At 39.0% G+C, this 23,676-nt stretch overlaps 1 protein-coding gene across 2 annotated transcripts in view; it reads right to left on the reverse strand.

The window, feature by feature from the left end:
• Positions 1-16,785: 16,785 nt before the first annotated feature.
• Positions 16,786-23,676, reverse strand: part of WDR70 (WD repeat domain 70) — a 365,950-nt gene continuing 359,059 nt past the window's right edge. For both annotated transcript variants that reach the window (XM_054684042.2, NM_001280169.1), the window contains 1 exon segment: positions 16,786-16,976. In XM_054684042.2, the coding sequence (XP_054540017.1) occupies positions 16,889-16,976 (88 nt within the window). In that variant the 3' untranslated portion in view covers positions 16,786-16,888.

Below are 23,676 nucleotides of genomic sequence, written 5' to 3' on the forward strand. Positions count from 1 at the left end.
ATGCTTGGTCATAGCTATGACTTACAGGATGCTTAGTTCTTGACTTCCTTGGCATCCCATTTGCAACATTGTTCCTATAGGTAAAATAGAATCTGCTTGACAAGTGTCTTATTTGACACAGCACACTTTATGACATAGTTTCCAAGGCATGTGGAGACAAAGGTGAGAGACTTCTTGTCAGACATCTCCAGAGATAAAAGGAATAACATTTGCTTTTTGTGCTGTTTTGTCTTCTCATTATTTACAGCTCTGTGATCCTCAGTAAAGGAGAACTGAAAGCTGACTGCACATAAATTAAAGGAATAACGTTGATTGTTGTTGACCGTTTACAATAAAAAACATCTTGGAAGATGCAAGGAAATTCAGTCACAGCTAGTTGGGACCTCACATCTGGCCCTGAAGCAGATTCACAAGTCTCACCTCCAGGCCACACTGGCAGGCGAAAGAGAAAGTCAACATGTATGATCCTCGTGAGGTTCAGCCAGCCTGGAGCTGGATAAAAGAAAGGACATGGTACCTGGGGTAGACCAGCAGGAGAAAGGCTCAGGGCATAGGCTACAGGGCACAGGCTCCCAGGAGGAGCTGTAACTGTTGGTGGACACTGAGCAGATAGGGTTGCAAATTTTTAAAGTGAATAAATAGATCTGCAACATGTTCTTCAGGACTCAGGTGTTTCAGATCAAGCACACATTATGCTACAATGTAGCATTTCTAAGAAATATCCTGAACAGGCCAGGCACAGTGGCTCACACCTGTAATCCCAGCACTTTGGGAGGCCGAGGCAGGTGGATCACCTGAGGTCAGGAGTTCGAGGCCAGCCTGGCCAATATGGTGAAACCCCGTCTCTACTAAAAATACAAAAATTAGCAGGGCACGGTGATGTGCACCTGTAATCCCAGTTACTCGGGAGGCTGAGGCAGAAGAATTGCTTGAACCTGGGAGGCAGAGGTTGCAGTGAGCTGAGATTGCAACACTGTACTCCAGCCTGGGTGACAAAGTAAGACTCCATCTCAAAAAAAAAAAAAAAAAAAAAAGGAAGAAAGAAAGAAATATCCTGAACCAGAATTTCTGAAATGCCTGCCTACTACTGCATTTGCACAGTCCTCTGAAAAGACATGAAGTCATAAGAACATTTATTTTATTGCTCACAAGGTGCTTTTACACTGTGACCCTCATAGCAACCCCCAGAGTCACTGGCCTCCAAAGAGATTATGTAACTTGCCCAACCTGGAATTTGAACCCAGGTCTCCTGACTCCGGAGTTTTTCTCTATACTATGTATCTCTGAATAACAAGACTAGTTTCCCCAAAGGAAAAAAAGCTTTCTTATTTTTCAAACAAAATAAGGGGAAGAAAACAGTCTCTGTACTTGGGAGGCAAGATTACTGCTGGTCATTTGTCATGGTTGACTTGCTATTTTTATAAACAAGAGGCAATCGAGTCAAAGGGAAAGACTATTCGGTACCCAACAAAGTGAACACAATACGTTATAATACTGGGGAGAAACAAGGACAAAAAAGAAAAAAAAATATCAAAATAGCCTATGAGAAATACAGAAGACAACTTTCCCATTGTTCTAAATTTGGAAAGATTTCAGATGCTGTCACAGTCAGCACCATAAGAACCATTGTGTTGAACATGATGGCCAACAGTGAGGCCAACAGCAGCTAGAGCAGGGTCCCAGTTGGCTTCATGAGAAGCTGAATCAACCAGGACCAGAGCCCCCCACCCAAGACAACCTTAGCCAAGTCTTGGATAACCTACCTCCACATTGGATGGCAACCTCTCAAACGCACAGAACCAAATTCTCCCTATTGGAGCATCTTCTCTGCTTCCACAATGATTCTCAATAATAGGGCCGATGCAGACTTGAGTTTGTTTTCTAAGAATGTGCCCTTCACATACATTCATTGAAATAGTAATAAATAATCTCAGGGGGCAACAACTATGTTAACATATAGTTGTTTCATGGTTTGCTAAGTCCTTTCACATATACACTCTCTTATTTGAAACATAAAACACCCTTCTGGACGTAGGCTGATTGGTATGTTAACACTGCCCTCATTACACAGATAAAGAAACTGAGGTTCAGGGTTCATGTGACTTTACCCACAAAATTACCAAATATCAATGCAGAAACATGAACCCAAAACTTCTGACTTCATATTTCATGCTACTTCCAAGATATCAGCCATACACTAAGTAAGACTTCTTGGTTAATGTAGCAAATATTACTCCCTCATCTGTTTCTTTTTTGCCTGATGAACTTGACAGATCTGACGAGCAGCACCAGATATCTGGTCACATCAGTACTGTCAGGCAGATATGAGGAGAGAGGCCAGTTGTTGTCAGCCACCCACGCTTCAAAGTTACTTTATAAAAGCAAAACTGTCATCAGTTATTCAACCATAGACATCTCAGAGTTTTAAAAAAAAAAAAAAGCTGTGAGGAAGACTTACAGGCTTGTAGCCTCATGGAGACTTTGAATTAGAAAGCTACAATACTGGACGTCTGTCTGTCCTGAGGATGTGGGATGGGCAGATTAGACTAAGTTTGGAAGCCACAGCAGCCTGGGTAACCACTGCCAGGCAAGTTGACCAAGGGGAGGCGGGCAGCAACTCTACTGACTCAACAGAACCAAAGGAAAGAATATTAATTTTTTCCTGTAGCTATAATCTCTGGTTGACCCAAGTAGTTCATGACAGTCTTCCCATCCTACAGAATAAAATCTGTCCTCTCACCCCTAATCCATCAAGAAAAACAAAGTGAACACATGGCCTTAAGACAAGTTCTTAATTGGTTCATCCTCAGAAGATGGAATAGAAAGACACTCTGGACACTCAAAGTGTAAAATGAATTAGCTGCATTAGAAATTGTATTAGTTTTCTATTGCTGTGTAGCAAATTACTCCAGAACGTAGTGGCTTACAACAGCAATCATAACTCAAGTCCATACCGAGGGAGAGAGGGGAGAATTGTAGACTTTGATGTTGAAACTTGAGGATCTTCTTGTGATTTTCTCTTTTTCTCAGCCCTTCGTGAACTGTGGGGATATGCAACCTTAAAAAGCTCCATCTGGATTCAAGTGTTCCTCGCATCTTGTTGTTAGATGTGTTAGTTTCCTAGGGCTTCCTTAACAAATTACAAGGAACTGGGTGGCTTAAAACAATAGCAGTTCATTCTCTCGGAGTTCTGGAGGCTAGAAGTCTGAAATCAAGGTGCTGGAAAAGCTAAGCTCCCTCAAGAAACTCTAGGAAAGAAGAATCCTTCCTTGATTCTCCCTAGCTTCCAGTGGTTGTAGGCAATTCTTGGAGCCCTTGACTTGCAGCAATATCACTCCAATTTCTGCCTTTATCTTTACGTGGTCTTTTCCCCTCTGTGTGTGTTTCTCTCTGTGTCTCAGTGTCTTCACCTGGCCTTCTTATAAGGATCCCAGCCATTGGATTTAGGACCCACCTTAATCTAGTATAACCTCATCTTAATTTAACTAATTGTATCTGCAAAGACCTTGTTTCCAAATAAGGTCACATTCTGAGGCTCTGGGTGGTGTCAAATCAAGTTTAGCCTAAAGCTCCATCCCTAACATATATTAAGTTCAGCCTAAAGGTTTCTCTGTGCATTGTGAACTATAATTTAAAGGGAGTTGTAAACAGACTGCAGTCTACTCTTGTGCCAATCACCAAGTTTTGGCCAATCAAAGGTGGCCAACTGTTCAAACCGTGTACAATTAAGGCAAATGCTGAGCTGTAACCAATCCAGCTGTTTCTGTACCTCACTTCTGTTCTGTGTGTCACTTTCTTTTTTCTGTCCATAAATCTTCCACCACGTGGCTGATCTGGGGTCTCTGAGCCTACTATGGCTTGGGAGGCTGCCCGATTTGTGAATCGTTCTTTGCTCAATTAAGCTCTTTCAAATTTAATTCAGCCAAAGTTTTCCTTTTAACAGATGGCATAAGAAATGGGATCCGAAGTAAAGCTTCCAGTGACTCCTGGGAGTGCTGGGTGACCAAGAGAGGTACCCGCCAGGCACATTGTGTCCATTGCCCTCTTGCAGCAACTGAGGATGGTGGTAAATTCTGTCTCGGATTCTGAAGCTCCACAGATTTGTGTTTTGAGCTCTCTGAATTTCTTTGAGCAAATTTCTGATCCAAACTGGGTTTGGGAAGTAGCAACAGAAACTGGACTGGATCCAGGATCGGATGGGATCTAATAATTAACTGGCTTGGATCAAATTAGAGGCTTCCTCCATCTGACTGGGTCAGAAATAAATGGCAATATTGCAGGAGGTGTAAAATTAGGCTTTTGGAAATTTGCAGGGATTTTTGTGTTCTACCCCTTTGTTTCAGTTTTCTTGCGTGCTTAGGTAAGGAAAAAGTCATTGGCTAAGTTGATCAAGGGAACCTGAAAGCCAAAGCCAATATTTGAGGTAAAAATGGAATCCTTAATTTATGAAAAATTGAGTTCCTTCTGGCTTATATATGCTTAAGTATTAGGCCCCACAAGCAGCAAAGTCTTACAGAAATGGTGAAATCTTACTAAAGATAAGTTACAGTGGAACATTCCAAATGAACAACACTGCACTGAAGTGCATTTGAAAATGAGGGCTTCCAAATTAGTCTTATGTAGGAATGCCTATTAATATGCAGAGGCTCCTAAAAAGATATCAGTGTTTTTATTTAAAGACTTTATAAAAAGCTTAAGTGATAATTGATTTAAAAAATTAAATCTGCTAACGTTTTGGCTTCGTTACTATCCCACCCCAAAGGTGGAAAGAAAGCTATCCTACATAGGGTGTTTGTAAAAGGTAGACCCCCTCTGGTAAAATAGGCTTGCTTCCTTTTCAGATCTATCCATGCTGAATCCAGGCATACTGGATTGGCCATATTCCTTAATGGGCTCCACCTGTTACCCTGAACTAAGTCATTTTAGCTAAAAAACAGTAGCTACGTTAAAAAGAACACCCTATGAAACTAAAATACATCTTTCTGGAATTTAATTGGCTATCTTGAAACTCTTTTATTTATTTATTTATTTTTTTGAGACAGTCTCACTCTGTCACCCAGGCTGGTGTGCAGTGGTATGATCTCAGCTCACTGCAACCTCCACCTTCCGGGTTCAAGCGATTCTCCTGTCTCAACCCCCCAAGTAGCTGAGATTACAGGTGTGCACCATGACATCTGGCTAAATTTTGTATTTTTGATAAAGATGGGGTTTCCCCATGTTGGTCAGGCTGGTCTTGAACTCCTGGCCTCAGGTGAGCCACCCACCTCTGCCTCCCAAAGTGCTGGGATTACAGGCATGAGCCACCATGCCCGGCCTTGAAACTCTTTTGTAAAATAAATTTATAAACAAAAATCTCCATTTTTAAGGATGTCTGCCTATGTACATTACAAACTCTTACCATTCTTTTAAATTTACATAAGAAATGGAGAAACCCCATCTCTACTAAAAATACAAAATTAGCCAGGCGTGGTGGCGCATGCCTGTAATCCCAGTTACTCAGGAGGCTGAGGCAGAATTGCTTGAACCTGGGAGGCAGAGATTGCAGTGAGCCAAGATGGCGCCATTGCACTCAAGCCTGGGCGACAAGAGCGAAACTCCGTCTCAAAAAAGAAAAAAAAAATCATACCTTTGTTTAAGGTGCTTTTCTGCTTTTCACATCTTAAGTGAACTTTTACTTCAGCAGGTTTTTTCTCCCCTTGGTTTAAGTGATGATAAAATATTTAGGCCTAAAATCTTAGGTCTGCGCTTATGAATTATAATTTTTTTTGTTCCACCTAAGAGTTGTACCTATAGAAATGCAAATTTATTGCCTAGTTAACAATTCCTTAGGGCAATAAAACTGGTTATTGGAAGACTGATAGATCATATAAGGAAAATAAAAACTATTTAAAAGCCAGCAAATGAAAATCCTTTACGAGAGCTATAAGATCTTCTTCTATGTGTTTCTATGTCTATATGTGTTATGTATATGTGATATTTGGTAAATGAAACTAGTTTTTAAATTGTTGGCAAAATATAAATGGTTTCAAAATTATCAGTTAAATATAATTTGATACTTGCTTGATTTGACCGTGAGCTTATGTCTTTGGTGTAGAGTCTCTGAATTCAGGGGTCTGGATAGGTGGCCATGATGAGGTCTGGAGACATGTTCTTAGAGCCTAGACCAGCAGCCACACGCCAGAATCAAGCCCAATATGGCCCCTTCTTCCTCTGCTTTTCCTGTTTTGCCTCCTGGCTATTTTGGGAGGGATTGGGTCGTCCAGGTAAAGTCTTCACAGCTCTGTCTTCTGTCCTGATGGACTCAGACAGGCCCTGATCTTCAGAGTCCTCCTGGGTGCCACGTGGCTACTTGGGACCTAGAATGGCTGGGTGAAGACATTAGGGAAGCTACCTGTGTCAAAATTCTTTTCAGTAATTTAAAATCTTAGAGTCATGTTATGTTAAATTAAGTAATATATAATCATATAATGTCTGAATCATCTGTAAGTTAAGATACTGAAATGTTATTAAACATGAGTTATACACCTTGATAGGTTATTTTTATATGGTATAGAAAAGCTAAATATACTTAGATATATTAATAAACAATAATTAGAAGACTTTTTTTTTTGAGATAGTTTTGCTCTTGTTGCCCAGGCTGGAGTACAATGGCACGATCTCAGCTCACCGCAACCTCTGCCTCCTGGGTTCAAGCGATTCTCCTGCCTTAGCCTCCTGAGTAGCTGGGATTACAGGCATTTGCCACCATGCCCGGATCATTTTGTATTTTTAGTAGAGACGGGGTTTCTCCATGTTGGTCAGGCTGGTCTTGAACTCCTGACCTCAGGTGATCCGCCCACCTCAGCCTCCCAAAGTGCTGAGATTACAGGCATGAGCCACTGCGCCCGGCCTCGAAGAACTACTTTTCTACAAAATTTAAAAATTTTTTTATCTACAAATACTGATATAAAACAGCTCAAAATTACTTTCTAGGGTTTTCACTAGAAATTACAGCTACTAAGAGTTAAAAACTACTAGATATGAGATAAACAATTCTGTATACAGAGTATGTAAGCAAAAGCAAAATATGCATTTCGTGAGGAAAGTTATAAAGGCATAAAAATGTATGTTAAAAAAATTGCCTGGTTTAAAACTAAAGTTTTCAAATTGAAGGAATAAAAAAAAGATAAAACAAGATAGTACAGCAAGTTGGGGGAAATGTAAAATGGAAAGGTTTATGGAAACCTTGTGGTTAAAAGATGATGGATTTGATAAATTTATTTATGAGGTTTTATTCAAATTAGTTTTAGTATTACTATACTAAAACAAAAGTAAAATTTGGTGTTCTCTTTTAAACAAAAATTTTGTGTAGTATTAATAAGATACAGCAATATATTTTCATTCACCTTTTGAGTAAACTGCAAAAAGGAAAAACAAGGAGACAGTAAAGAAGAAGAAATGGATTCTGTCTCATGCTGTCTTAGGTCTTTTGCTTGTTTAGAAAACTGAGTCTCCTTTATCAAAGAGTACAAGTTTTTGTATTTAAAAATCTTTTAATTATGACTTTGCTTAAGTGAATGATATTGTTCTGCGATGATCTGTGATCCTATTTTGGTCAAGTATTTTAAACTTTTGACATATTTGTCAGGCTTCCCAAAACCAAACTTTGGCCTCAAAATTAAGTATTTTTTTGATCTCTAACTTTGGTCCCTGAGGCATCCAAAAGAGAGCTAAACAGGATTATTTGACATGTTAAGTTACATGGGAAGCACTGTCAAATAAGAAATAATGATTAGCCTTCTTCAGGTTATATTTTAATGAATGTTATAAATATATGTTCCAAAATTGTATGGGATTTCTAAAATTCTAATATGTCTGAGTATATGCTATAGATCATAACATGGTTAAGTTATTATAGGCCACAGAAATAGTCAAATTTCTTTGTCAATTTTTTTTTTAACTGACTGAAGTCATTTCCACAGTTAATTGCTTAATTTTGATGCAGTTTCTAAAAACTTCACAAGCATGCAAAATCCTAGAATATGATGTACTTAAGGAGGTTCATGAAAGGACGGAAAGGACCCTGAAAAGCACTCTTGAAAACAAGCTTTGATAACTTTAGAATGATATCTTTTGGACTGGGTAAGAATTCCTAGAACTTCAATGAAAAGACTGACTGGTTTATAAAACTGCTAACCCAAGCAGAACAAAAATTAATTGAATACCAAGGAAATACTTTGCCAGATTTTCATGCTAAATCAGCCAATACTGAAAATGTTTAGATATATATTTTGAATGAACTCCATGGTCTAAGTCAAATTACTCAAGATAACCCATCGGTTATCAGTGCTATGCACCTAAATTGGAGAAACAACTGGTATTCAAGAAGACATAAGTCCAATGTTAAGGATGGACTCATGGAGAACCAGGATGACTGCCTTATCCTTCCTGAGTCCTTAAAGCTTTTGTCATTAAAAATTCTGCATTCCATGACTCATCATGGAAAAGATAAAGTAATCCAAATTAAATATATGTATCGGTGTGATGATTTCTAAATTGTCAAAATAGTTTATGACCAGTGTTTGGTTTGTCAAACCCACATTCCTGGGAAGACAATCAAAACTTCAGATATATTTTGCTACCTGATTGTCAAACCCATATTCCTAGGAAGACATTCAAAACTTCAGGTACATTCTGCTCCCTGATGGGCCATTTAAACATTTATAGAGGGATTTCATTCAATTGTCATTTTCAATGCATGTTTTCTGGTTGTATAAAAGCTTTCCCATGCAAGAGGGTTGATGTTATACACTAGCTCATTATGCAACAGTGTATTTTCACCAGGTAAAGAAATCTTTTCATGCTTCACTGACTGAAGACAATCAACACCTTCACAATCTAGAATGCAAAGATTGGATCTCCTGAGAACATCAGAGAAAGACTGCCCTTGCCATCCACACAGTAGCAAAACTTCAGGACCTTGAACCTTGGGTTCACAATCTCACAAGTCAGAGGGGTCCCTCTACACTCTTGGAACTATACACCCACTGGAATCCTTAAAGTAAAGCTAACCAGGGAAGTTTCTCCCCAGAAGAAGATGGCATCCTTTATGTAGACAGCTTTTTCCCAAGATCACAGATCAAGATTTCTCTACTATCATGAGACTCTTATCTTTCCGTTTTTCCCTCTTGCTTAGGCCTCTGCAAACAATAGAAGTGAAAAGGGGGTCTGTTGTGTGCACTCGTGGGGCATAATTTTTCTTGGGAAGGATTTTGCAGCCAGCCTTCTATATGGATAACCTTATGTCTAGACAGATGGAAGGTCCAGTGTAGGTGAGAAATTTTAAGGGTACATACATTGCCTCATAATCAGTCAGAAATAGAACATTGGTCCACTCCTCTTAACCTACATCATAGATTAAAGAGAACATTGCCAGGAGGTCTTCACTGCTCTAGAAAGACATCATTTGTTAGGTGGTTTTTTTCATAGTTTGGAGTAAATGGGGCAATAACTAGAAATTTAGCCCTCATGATAGGCTCTATGGCAGATTCTACTGTAAAGGCTGTGGTTACACAATGGACTTTAGGTTATCTTGTGAAAGTTATGCTAAATAATATAATTGCTCTACATTACTTATTGGCTAAACAGAGAAATATCTGTGCAGCTGCTGGCACTTCTTGTTGCCCATGGAGAAACACATCACATCAGGTATTATAGAAGTTCAGTGGTAGGGGATTAACAAAGAGATTGCTTAAAGTGAGTAGATTATTTATCTAGCTCCTTCTTTAATCTATTTGATTTTAGGTGGTTTGCTTTATGGGGACACTGGCTAAGGCGCATACTGCAAACTCTTGGTATTGTCCTCCTCATAGTCATAATAGTCTCCCTGGTGTGCTGTATTCTCTCAACAGTTCTAAATGTTTGCATGCAGACATCTTTAGAATGTCAAATGATCTTTCTTCAACTGGATAAGAGCTAAAAGAAATGTGTGACCATGAGGACATCATAAACTATGAATTACGTGCTGAGACAGGAAACCCAAAATGATGGTACAATAACTGAGAGTGGGCCGGGCGCGGTGGCTCACACCTGTAATCCCAGCACTTTAGGAGGCTGAGGCGGGTGGATCATGAGGTCAGGAGTTCAAGACCAGCCTGGCCAAGATGGTGAAACCCCATCGCTACCAAAAGTACAAAAATTAGCTAGGCATGGTGGCAGGCGCCTGTAATCCCAGCTACATGGGAGACTGAGGCAGGGAATTGCTTGAACCCGGGAGGCGGAGGTTGCAGTGAGCCGAGATCATGCCACTGCACTCCAGCCTGGGTGACAGAGTGAGACTTCGTCTCAAAAAATAATTTTTTTTTTTTGAGATGGAGTTTCACTCTTGTTGCCCAGGCTGGAGTGCAGTGGTGCGATCTCAGCAGCTCACCGCACCTTCTGCCTCCCGGGTTCAAGCAATTCTCCTGCCTCAGCCTCCCAGGCAGCTGCGACTACAGGCGCCTGCCACCACACCTGACTAATTTTTAGTAGAGACAAGGTTTCACTATGTTGGCCAGGCTGCTGGTCTCGAACTCCTGACCTCGTGATCCGCCTGCCTCGGCCTCCCAAAGTGCTGGGATTACAGGCGTGAGCCACCACGCCCAGCCTAAAAAAAATAAAAATTAAAAAAAAATTACTGAGAGTGACATTAAGGCCTTAAATTTGGGTCACACTCTTATATGAGAACCTGACCAGAAGGGGGTAATTTTTAAACAAAGTTATGGGAGGCCATTGTTTTGGACTGGGCTCATGCTCTAAGCCCCAACAGACCAGACCAAACTAAAATGGAGTCACTCATGCCAAATGTGACATAATCAAACTAAGACTTCAGGAAACACACAGATCCTAGAACAGGTGGGTTTTGTTTTTCTCCTGTAAACAGAAAATTCCAGCATAAGGAGGTACCCTCTACTTTAACCCTTACAAAAAAAAAATAAGAATAACCTCAGGTCTTTGTTTTCGCCTTACACAACCTACTGTTGTGCTATTTCTCAGTGGGTTTCAAGACCAAATAAGTACATTTACAATGGTGATAGGGACATCAATGACTAAAGTTTTGGTGAATCTCTCAAAATTGAGAGGGTTACCAAATGGAGGGAATGGTTAAATCCAGTTTAGCCTAAAGCTGCCTCCTTACGTATTTTAAGTTCAGCCTAAAGATTTCTCTGTACATCATGAACTATAACCTACATGGAGTTGTATACAGACTGTAGCCTACTCTTGTACAAATCACCAAGTTTTGGCCAAAGATGTCCAACTCTTCAACCCGTGCTCAAATAGGGCATTCGCCAAGCTATAACCAATCCGGCTGTTTCTGTACATTTCCATTTTCTGTGCATTACTTTCCTTTTCCTGTCTATAAATCTTCTACCACATGGCTGCGCTGGAGTTCCTGAGCCTACTCTGGCTTGGGAGGCTGCACGATTAATGAATCATTCCTTGCTCAATTAAACTCTTTTAATTCAGCTAAACTTTTTAACAGTGGACATGAATTTAAGGGAACACTGTTCAACCCAGTAAACTAGAAATATTTCCCAGAATCATCTTTGTCCTCTCCAATCAGGCACCTACTGATAATCAGGATTGCAATGGCCCTATCTAACAAATGAGTCATACTTTTTGACCCCGCATAATTCCATTTTGGGTAACTTACCAATTCTAAGAAAAGAATTCAACATAAACTATCCAAAGCAGCATTGCTTATAATAGCAAATTTGAAAATAATCTGTATTTCCAATAGGATAATAGTTTAGAATATATATGTATACAATGAGCTACTATGTAGCTACTAAGATTATATATGAGGTTTATAATATGGAAAATTTGCATGCTTATTTTATAAGTGAAAAATACACATTGTTCATAAATATAATAATTCTATTTTTAAGGAGAAGAGAAAATAAATCTGAAAACTATATAAAAAAGAAAAAAATTGAAGGTAATTCATCAAAATATTAGCACTGTTTGTGCTAATATTTGAATTAGCACAAATTGAATGGTTGAATAATTTTATCTTTTAAGTTGTTGCAGTTACACATTTCTGTATAATAAACAATCCCACAACTTAGTAGCTTCAAATGACAATAATCATTTATTTTGTTCATTAATCCACAGTTTGGGCAGGGCACTGTTGGGATTGGCTCATCTCTGCTTCATGTGACAAGAGCTGATGTGACTCAACTGTAACTGAAGGATCTGTTTTCCAAGATGGCTCAATAACATGTTGCTTCCAGCTGACAGCTGTGGGAGCTCTTTTGGGGTTGTTGGCTAGGGGCCTTAATTCCTCTCCAAGTGGGCCTCTCCATGGGGCTGCTCGGGCTTCCTCATAGCATGGCAGCCAGGATTCAAGAACAAGTGTCCCAAGAGAAAGAAAGAAGGTGCAATTCTCTTAAGGTCTGGGCCTGGTGACTTGAAAAACATCATTTCTGCCATGTTCTGTTGGTCTAGATGTCACCAAGCCTGCTCAGATTTAAGGGGAGAGAAGTGTCAATGAACTTGTGGCTATTTGTAATCTACCATTAAAAATAAGCATTTCCAAAAGTTTCATTAGAGTATTATTACTACTGGGGGCAGGTGAAGTATCTTTTAAAATGCTTTTATTAAAAAATGTGAAGACAGTAGTATAAACTGATAATTCAGAAAACTACTTAGAATAGCAGTTTCTCCACTCTTTGCCCTGAAAGTTCCTCCTGCAGCTACATACTTCAACACACGCACACCCCACACACAAAGATCTCCTGTCTTCAGGCACTTCTCCCATGGCCTGGTCCTCCTCTCTCTTCTTTGGTGAGGGTATTAATCAAAAATTAAAGTTACATGTGCCTTATTCCAGAAAGATGGTTTTCAAAATGTGTCTGTAAACAACCCTCTCCAACTTCTTGATCTCTTCACAATAAGTCTCACAAATGAATGAGGGATATCACCTCTGGGGGGCTACTGACCCAGGCTGTTTGTGTACCTGTACACCTTGCCTTTCTCCTGCCCCATCTGACTCACTGATTATTAAACACTATCTCATGCCTGAGATAGTCATGTTGATTCTTTAAAGCTTGTCTCAAGTTGGCTCAAGTCTCATATGTGTTCTTAGATCACATTAAGAAAAATGCTCACACTTTTTTTTCTGCCTTCATATGGCTGTGAAGCTGACCTCTTGTTTTTTTAATGGGACAGAAAGCCATAATCTTTCAAAGAATAAATACTAAGGTCTGACTACAAAGCAATATGACTGATTGCCTAAGATTAAATGGTAGACAGTGTATGAAAGGTTTTAGTTGGGTTGGTTTTATTTGGTACTCTGTGTGTGTGAATATGTGAGAGTTATGTCCTGGTTTTCAAGTATGAATGGCCCAATTTTAGACAGTTATCCTGGGAGATGAAGGAATTACTAGCTGTACCCAGTATCCTCGAATTGAGTCTAATTTATGGATTCTCTCCACAGAAAAATGTACGAGTATAAGCAAAGCATGCTGCATAAAATTTGAGGGAGTTCACAGACATCCCGCCTAGGTTAAGAATCCCCATGCTAGAGATCTCTCAGATCTTTGGTAAGTCAGGGTCACATGACCTTCCCAGTATCAAGTCCAACAGGACAGGAGGCAAGTACCTGAGGATGTCATGGTGGCTTAGAACTTGCTGTGCCCTGCCAGGAATAGCACAGATAATCCTGCCTCCTCCTTGAGCCATCACAGTTAGCTGTGAATAAATCCCCACAGAGAAGAGGTAAAGCAGCCTGGATGCAGACCAACCTTCAGTACTAACGATCCTCCTTTCCATCTGCGAGGCAGAAGCACTTCTCACACCTCATTCTTTTCCCATCCATTCTTCATCCTTGCCTGTTTCATTCCCTCCCTCTGCCAAAGATTGAATACGCCTCTTTTTAAACCCTTTCTCGGGGCTAGGGTCTAGGAATACAAATGTGAATAGAACATGGCTCCTCTAATTTATTAAACAAACTTACTGAATATTTACTGAACCCAATGCTCTTTAGTTTTTACAATCTACACCCTAGTGAGGAAACATGCATGTACACACATGGGCACACACCACTGGCCCACAAGCCATTCATGTGTATACGATCATAACGCAACATAAAAGGAGGCTATAATTGAGAGATATGTAAGCAACTATCGAAGCGGAGACTGTCTGCTTGGGAAGGTCAAATTGATTCCTGTTTCCAAAATCAAATAGGAATTTTCCAAGCAGACAAGGGTGGAAGAGGGGACAACATGTGCAAAGCCATTCAGGTGCCAAAGAACATAGTAGTGGCTGAGCCTCAGAAGCATGTGCCAGATCAGCAGGAGTTACAGCATGAAACACAGGGAAAGGCCGAATCCTGGATGTCCTCAATTGCCACATAAACGCATGAGTACTGACACAGAGCTTCTGGAAGGCTCTAGGCAAAAGAATGAAATGACAGATTTTGACTTTAGAAGGCCAACTCTGATGACAGAATGAAAGATGGGTTAGATGAGGACCTAATGAAAAACAGGAAGATCATTTGGGCAGGAGGCTCCTGAGTGGTGCTGGTGAAGGCTAAAAGAGGGTCTAAATTCTAGAGGGGTGGTAGGGAAAGAGAGGAAGGGCAAATATGAGAGATTCAGAAGACAGCATGGGAAGAAACTGGCAAATAATTAAATGGGTGGGAGTGGGAGGTGAGGGAGGAGTCATTAGGATGACTGCCAGTTCCTTTGAGCAACTAGAAATGAAGGCGACCAAATACAAGGTTGCATGGGGGAAGATAATGAGGCCTGAGGGACATGGGGAGTGTGAGGGACTGTAAGATAAATAACTGTTGATGCCCACTCTGGTGACAGGACTGCAGGTCAAATGAACACACACTATTTGTCCAGTCCTGGTTCTAAACTCCTCCCTTACCGAATTTGAAATTGAAATCCGTATGTGCATGTTGCCAATCTTCTGTGGAAAAAATAATTCTTTATAAAACTCTCTACAGTGAGACAGATCCTCTCAAATATGAAAAGGCCCACTTGTGTTGTGGGTAACGATGAGAAAATCATCTTCGTGCGAAATTTGCCTTTCTCTTCCCTTACATCATAGCTGACTCCGCCAAGACCACTATGATCAAGTTTTTATTCCTCCTCCAACCCTCCACTGCAACTTTTGGCTGTACAAGACGAATACTTCCATATGGTGCAATGTTTATGTTAAGATGGGGGAAAATGTGAGATGCTTTCAGTAAATTTTATTCAAGAAGTAATAAATTTATACATTCTAAGCAGCTGGAACAAAATATTGGTAATTGATTCTGAATGAAGTGTTTTTCAAAAGGAACAGAAAACTTGGGGCCATTTGTTAATTACTGATGTTTAGAGATCTTGGGTGCTGTCATGCAGCCCTCTCCGGCTGTGACCTCAGACATATGATTTGACATGTTGAATCTCTTTTGCCTCATCTGGAAAATGGGTTTAGCAATTTTACCTACTCATAGGGTTTTTGTGAGGATTAAATCAGCTAACACAAGTAAAGGGCTTGGGATAGTACTCACTATGTAGCAGACACTCAGCAAATGTTAGTTCTTTTCTTTTTACCTATTACCTATAGTCTGAGTCACAAGAGAAGGGGAATAGGATGAGGATGGGGGTAGGAAGGACTGAGAAAGTGTATGAGAATGAAGTTTTTAAGGATTTATCTATAAAAGAATGCCCACTGCCACCTCAGAATCTGCAGAGACAAGGGAGCTGTGTGAGTACAAGTGATTTTTTAAAAATATTTTTTGGGAAGCAGGTGTGGGTACATGAAGCCTGTAAAACCAGGAGTTTTCTGATATACTTTTGGGATCATCATGCATTTTTATAATTATTGAAATCACTAGAACAAATGAGAGCAGGAGGGGAGAAGGCAAGTCCTAAAAAACCTGTCTAGAGGGGACTATTTAACATGCAAAAACTACCCCATGTCTGTGTGAAACCAATGCACAGAATTTATTCTATTGATGCATTATTATTTTGGACAAACTGCCAACTTTTGTTTTAGTTTTTTAGTCACTAAAGCACAATGATTTTTTAGAATAATTTTTAATGTCTTCTGTTTAGTCTTTACATTTACAAAGCAATTCTATACTTTTCTAATTTAATACTGATAAAAACCAAGCCCTATTTTAAAATAGCAAATATTTGGTATACATTTACTGTGTTCCAGGTACTGTACTAAATGCTCTGTGAGGCATGTCCCATTTAATTCTTCTGACGAACCTGCAAAGTACGTACTATTTCATCATCTGAGGCTAGAAAAGAAAAGTTAAATAACTCCCTTAAGATGACCCAGAAGTAAAGAGCAAAGCCAGGACTTGAATCCACATGAGTCTGACTTCAAAGCCCACTCCTAACTCTTAACCACTGTATTCTGCTGTTGAAGGATAATGAGATACATGTTCTTTCCCAGTATGGCAATGTATTTGGTTTGAACTCAGCCTAATTATTTACAGTCATGTAAACAACTGTTGTGAAATTATACAGAAATATTAAACTTTTTGATCTCTATTTCTATATTATGTTCCTAGAATTGCTAGAGACAGATGCACATCTTAATGTACATTTTCCTCTCTAAGGTTATGAGAATCTGGACAAGACCAATAATTGTTGAATAAAGTTTCCAAATACCTAAAGTACTTGGTAATAGAATAAGAATCTGTTTCTTCTTTATCTGTAATCAGTTTAATAGTTGCAGGTAAGAAAATTTAAGCACAATTTTAGTGAAGCCTAGCCACCAAACTTTTGACCAGTTCAATAATGCAAAGGACAAAACCTGTTCATAAAAATGAATTTTTAATTTCATGAGCATAAAAAAAAAAAAAACCCAAACCTGTCCCATACCCCTCCCACTCATGCAAACAGCTCTCAAATGAGATTCTTCAAATTTTACGTTTTTTCCATTCTGGCTCATTCTTTGCTTCCTCATCATCAGATTCAACTTGGGCAAACATGGTTTTGGGCTGAGTCCTAAAACAAAAGTTAAAGAAGAGAAGGAAAAATTTAGTCAGAAAGTATTTGTTACATTAGATTTTGCTTCCTTCATCAAGTGGGAGCAAACGTGGGGAATAAATTACAACTCAATTATTAAATATAAATCATTAAACTTCTGGCAAAGAAAAAGATAATGGAAATTTAATTATGCTCAGGAAAAGAGCAAAAGATTCTTTTAAAGATTTACCCTCTGTGGCAGACTGTACATACACACTGTTCTTTCCTTAAATAAAATGAAAATGCATCAAATTCAGTGGAACTTCACCCATCCTAACCACCCTCCACCTGAAACTCTGGGTAACTGGGACCATATGGAAGAACAAACTACAGTCACCAAGCAAGAATCTACATGATCTTTATTAAGACCATTTATTAAGCTCTCTGGGTTGTCCCTAGGCTTCAGTAGTGTAAATATGTGTTTATCGTACACATAAATGGGAAAATATGAGTTTGTTTTCTTATCTAATGAATTTGAGCCTGCAAAAATAAAAACCAAAGAAAACGAATATCCCCTGCATTCCTACACTCAGCCCAATGCATGGAAATGCCAAGCATTTTAGGATACATCACTGATACATGGCTGTAATACTGCCACACACCTCAAGCAATCTGCACAAAGACTTTCTGTGCTTTGTAAACATACCTGGTTCAATGACATCCCTTTTCACACTACTCACATAAGAAATATCTCCAAGAAAATGTCAAGTGGTTATAATGTCTGCCCCTTTTGGTCATGCTACTCTGATTTTATTTTAAAAAACAGCTCTATCGCATTATGAAGAAACATTAAAGCACATCTGCAGGTTATATATTTTGGCTTGTATTTTCATTTAGAATCATTATATCCACGTAATTCCAGAATGGTAAAAATAATGACAACTATAATTCCTTTTATTTGGCAAGAAAACCAGGATAAACTTTATATTACCTCTTGCTGCTTTTTTATTATCCTGGGGAAAAAGCATAAACCATCCACAACTCATGCTGATGTTGTCTGACCTGAGTCATGTACTAGAATTGCTCGTGAATAAGTTGATCATTATTCCTGTCTCTCCAGTTACCTCACACACGTACCTAGAGCCTAAGCTGTCCCCATACACAACCCAGTTGGTTAAACTTCTTGTTGTCACTTTAAGACACTGTTATGATATCTATAAACAGGTCACAGCTCTTAAATTTCGAAAAGCAGCTACAGGTTTTGATAGGCCATAAGTTGCTGAATTCCTAACTGGCTTTCTAACATGCTACAACAAGGCAATTGGTGCTTATTACATATTTCATCTTCTGGCAAAGATGCTGACCAGTTAGGTATGGATAAACCTGTTCAAGAACAAATTTGTCCAGGTTAAAAAATCCTTTGAATTAGATATTTAACTTCTCAGGGGGAAAAAAAGGAACAAGGTCTTCCAAGGATATCTGACAATGCTTCGTAGGACACCAGCTCATCAATGTTAGTTGTAATGAGATTTAAGTACTAAGAAATTGCAATGCTAGTTTCTTGTATATAAAAAAGGAAATTAAATGGCAAATTACAGGAAGAAATGTAGAGTCCAAAAAGGTTATTTCATTTAAGGGGTTACTCTCTGTATTAGACTGTTCTCACGCTGCTAATAAAGACATATCTGAGACTAGGTAATTTATAAAAGAGGTCTAATGGACTCACAGTTACACCTGCCTGGGGAGGCCTAACAACCATGGTGTAAGGCAAATGAGGAGCAAAGTTATGTCTTACATGGCAGCAGACAAGAGAGTGTGTGCAGGGGAACTGCCCTTTGTAAAACCATCAGATCTTGTGAGATTCAGTATCACAACAACAGCATGGGAAATTACTTCCCACTAGGTTCTTCCCATGATGTGACAATTATGGGAGCTACAATTCAAGATGAGATTTGGGTAGGGACACAGCCAAACCATATCACTCTTTTTTTGGAGACAGGGTCGTTCTCTGTCACCTAGGCTAGAGTGCAGTGGCACAATCATAGCTCACTGTAACTGAACTTCCGGGCTCAAGTGATCCTCCTGCCTCAGCCTCCCCAGTAGCTAGGACTGCAGATGTGCACCACCATGTCTGATTAATTTTTTTATTTTTTTGCAGAGACATGGTCTTGCTCATGTTGCCCAGGCTGGTCTCAAGTGCCTGGCCTCAAGCAATCTGCCCATCCTGGCCTCCCAAAGTGCTGGGATTACAGGCATGAGTCACCACGCCCAGCCAAGATATTAGTCTTTTTAATATTCCACCTTCCAAAAGTATCTGTAGGATACTTCCAAAAGTATCCGTAGGAGGTTGATGGCTAACATCAAAGGGCACAGAATCAATGAAACTACATAACAACAGCTAGAAAGAGGCATGAGAGGATGTTTTGGTGGGATGGAAATGTTCTATAATCTTGACTGAAATGGTGATTAACAGGTGTATGCATTTGTCAAAACTTGAAATGGGTATATTTTGTATTTTATTGTATGTAAATTGTACCTCAATAAAGTTGATTTGTAAAGAAACTAAAAACAAAACAAATTGGTAGAAAATAAAGAACCAAGGAATGAAAGGGTAATTGAGCATTAAACTTAGCACTGAATTTCCTAGCAGCCATGAGAAAAGAAAAAGGACAAATATTTGTTTTTCAAAGGAGATACTGCGTTTTTGTTTTTTTTTTTTTTTCACCTAGTATTGAACTCAGTTAATTCATTGAGTAAATGTTTGCATCAGGGTCACTTCAACTGTCATTTCTAATCACTAGATCACAACAGTTTCCTTGGTCCCCACTAGGAATTAAAATGTAGGGAATATTAAGTTGTTTGGAAGGTAAGACAGTTAAACATCATAGTCCTTTTTGCAAAACTCCATGACATTTAATTTCTACTTTTGAACTAATCATAATGTTGCCAGCAAAATGGCCACATTATACGTATGCATAATATTTTTTTTCTTCTTAAAAAAAACAGGATACATGTGCAGAACGTGCAGGTTCATTACATCAGTATACATGTGCCATGGTGGTTTGCTGCATGACCTGTCCTCTAAGTTCCTTTCCCTCACACCCCAACCTCCAAAAGGCCCTGGTGTGTGGTGTTCCCCTCTCTGTGTTCATGTGTTCTCAATGTTCAACTCCCACTTATGAGTGAGAACATGAGGCGTTTGGTTTTCTGTTCCTGTGTAGTTTGCTGAGGATGATGGCTTCCAGCTTCATCCATGTCCCTGCAAAGGACAGATCTCATTCCTTTTTATGACTGTATAGTATTCCACATGGAATACTATACTTCTTTATCCAGTCTATCACTGATGGGCATTTGGGTTAGTTCCATGTCTTTGCTACTGTAAACAGTGCTGCAATAAACATACGTGTGCATGTGTCTTTAGAGCAGGATGATTTATATGCCTTTGGGTATATACCCAGTAATGGGATTGCTGGGTCAAATGGTATTTCTGGTTCTAGATCCTTGAGGAATCGCCATACTGTCTACCTCAATGGTTGAACTAATTTACATACCCACCAACAGTGTAAAAGTGTTCCTATTTCTCCACAGCCTTGCCAGCATCTATTGTTTCCTGACTTTTTAATAATCACCATTCTCACTGGCGTGAGGTGGTATCTCATTGTGGTTTTGATTTGCATTTCTCTGGTGATCAGTGATGTTGACCTTTTTTTCATGTTTCTTGGCCGCATAAACGACTTCTTTTTAGAAGTGTCTGTTCATATCCTTTGCCCACTTTTTGATGGGTTTTCTTCTTGTAAATATGTTTAAGTTCCTTGTAAATTCTGGATATTAGACCTTTGTCAGATTGGTAGATTGCAAAAATTTTCTCCCATTCTGTAGGTTGCCTGTTCACTCTGATGATAGTTTATTTTGCTGTGCAGAAGCTCTCTAAGTTTAATTAGATCCCATTTGTCAATTTTGGCTTTTGTTACAATAGCTCTTGGCATTTTTGTCATGAAGTCTTTGCCCATGCCTATGTCCTAGGAATGGTCTTGCCTGGGTTTTCTTCTAGGGTTTTTATGGTTTGGAATTTTACATTTAAGTCTTTAATCCATCTTGAGTTAATTCTTGTATAAGGTATAAGGAAGGGGTCCAGTTTCAGCTTTCTGCATATGGCTAGCCAGTTTTCCCAGCACCATTTACTGAATAGGAGATCCTTTCCCCATTGCTTGTCTTTGTCAGGTTTGTCGAAGATCAGATGGTTGTAGATGTGTAGGTTTCTGAGGACTCTGTTCTGCTTCATTGGTCTATATGTCTGTTTTGGTACCAGCACCATGCTGTTTTGGTTACTGTAACCTTGTAGTATGTTTAAAGTCAGGTAACGTGATGCCTCTAGCTTTGTTCTTTTTGCTTAGGATTGTCTTGGCTATACGGGGTTCTTCTTTGATTCCATATGAAATTTAAAATAGTTTTTTCTAATTCTGTGAAGAATGTCAACAGTAGTTTGATGGCAATAGCATTGAATCTATAAATTACTTTGGGTAGTATGGCCATTTTCACCATATTGATTCTTCCTATTCATGAGGATTGAATGTTTTTCCATTTGTTTGTGTCCTCTCTTATTTCCTTGAGCAGTGGTTTGTAGTTCTCCTTGAAGAGGTTCTTCACATCCCTTGTTAGCTGTATTCCTAGGTATTTTATTCTCTTTGTAGCGACTGTGAATGGGAGTTCATTCATGATTTGACGCTGTGCTTGTCTACTGTTGGTGTAAAGGAATACTTGTGATTTTTGCACAATGATTTTGTATCTTGAGACTTTGCTGAAGTTGCTTATCAGTTCAAGAAGTTTTTAGGTTCAGATGATGAGGTTTTCTAAATATAAAATCATGTCATCTGCAAATAGAGACAACTTGACTTCCTCTCTTCCTATCTGAATACCTCTTGCCTGATTGCCCCAGCCAGAATTTCCAATACTACGTTGAATAGGAGTGGTGAGAGAGGGCATCCTTGTCTTGTATCAGTTTTCAAAGGGAATGCTTTCAGCTTTTGCCCATTCAATGTAATATTGGCTGTGGGTTTGTCATAAATAGCTCTTATTATTTTGAGATATGTTCCATCAATACCTAGCTTACTGACAGTTTTTAAAATGAAGGGGTGTTGAATTTTATCTAAGGCCTTTTCTGCATCTATTGAGATAATCAAAGTGTTCCTATTTTTCCACAGCCTCCCAGCATTTATTCTTCCTGACTTTTTAATAATCATCATTCTGACTGGCGTGAGATGGTATCTCGTGATTTTATTTGCATTTCTCTGATGATCAGTGATGTTGAGCTTCTTTTCATACATTTGTTGGCCACGTAAATGTCTTCTTTTGAGAAGTGTCTGTTGATATGTTTTGCCCACTTTTTGATGGGGTTGTTTTTTTCTTGTAAATATGTTTTTGGTTTTTGTCTTTGGATCTGTTTATGTGATGGATTATGTTTATTGATTTACGTATGTTGAACCAGCCTTGCATCCCAGGGATGAAGCTGACTTGATGACATGGATTAAGTTTTTTTGATGTGCTGCTGGGTTCGGTTTGGCAGTATTTTATTGAGGATTTTTGCATCAATGTTCATCAGGGACATTGGCCTGAAGTTTTCTTTTTTGTGTGTGTTTCTCTTCCTGGTTTTGGTATCAAGATGATGCTGGCTTCATAAAATGAGTTAGGGAGGAGTCCCTCCTTTTCAACTGTTTGGAATAGTTTCAGAAGGAATGGTACCAGCTTCTCTTTGTACTTCTGGTAGAATTTGGCTGTGAATCATCTGGTTGTGGGCTTTTTCTAGTTGATAGGCTGTTAATTACTGCCTCAATTTCAGAACTTGTTATTGGTCTATTCAGGGATTCGACTTTTTCCTGGGTTAGTCTTGGGAGGGTGTATGTGTCCAGGAATTTGTCCATTTCGTCCAGATTTTCTAGTTTATTTGCTTAGAGGTGTTCATAGTATTCTCTGATGGTAGTTTGTATTTCTGTGGGGTCAGTGGTGATATCCCTTTTATTATTTTTTATTGCCTCTATTTGATTCTTCTCTCTCTTCTTATTAGTCTAGCTAGCAGTTTATCTATTTTGTTAATGTTTTCAAAACACCAGCTCCTGGATTTGTTGATTTTTTGGAGGGTTTTTCATATCTCTATCTCCTTCAATTCTTCTCTTAGTTATTTCTTGTCTTCTGCTAGCTTTTGGATTAGTCTGCTCTTGCCGCTCTAGCTCTTTTAATTGTGATGTTAGGGTGTCGTTTTGAGATCTTTCTAGCTTTCTAATGTGGGCATTTAGTGCTAGAAATTTCCCTCTTAATACTGCTTTAGTTATATCCCAGAAATTCTGGAACATTGTCTCTTTGTTCTCATTGGTTCCAAAGAACTTCTTTATTTCTGCCTTAATTTCACTATCTATCCAGGAGTCAATAAGGAGCAGGTTATTCAATTTCCATGAAATTGTGTGGTTTTTGAGTGAGTTTCTTAATTGTGAGTTCTAATTTGACCGCACTGAGGTCTGAGAGGCTGTTTGTTATTATTTCAGTTCTTTTGCATTTGCTGAGGAGCGTTTTACTTCCAATTATGTGGTCGATTTTAGAATAAGTGCCATGTGGAAATGAGAAGAATGTATATTCTGCTGATTTGGGGTAGAGAGTTCTGCAGACGTCTACTAGGTCCATTTGATCGAGAGCTGAGTTCAAGTCCTGAATTTCCTTGTTAATTTTCTGTCTCGTTGATCTAACACTG

The sequence above is a fragment of the Pan troglodytes genome, chromosome 4, assembly GCF_028858775.2.
Source record: "Pan troglodytes isolate AG18354 chromosome 4, NHGRI_mPanTro3-v2.0_pri, whole genome shotgun sequence".
NCBI lineage: Eukaryota > Metazoa > Chordata > Mammalia > Primates > Hominidae > Pan > Pan troglodytes.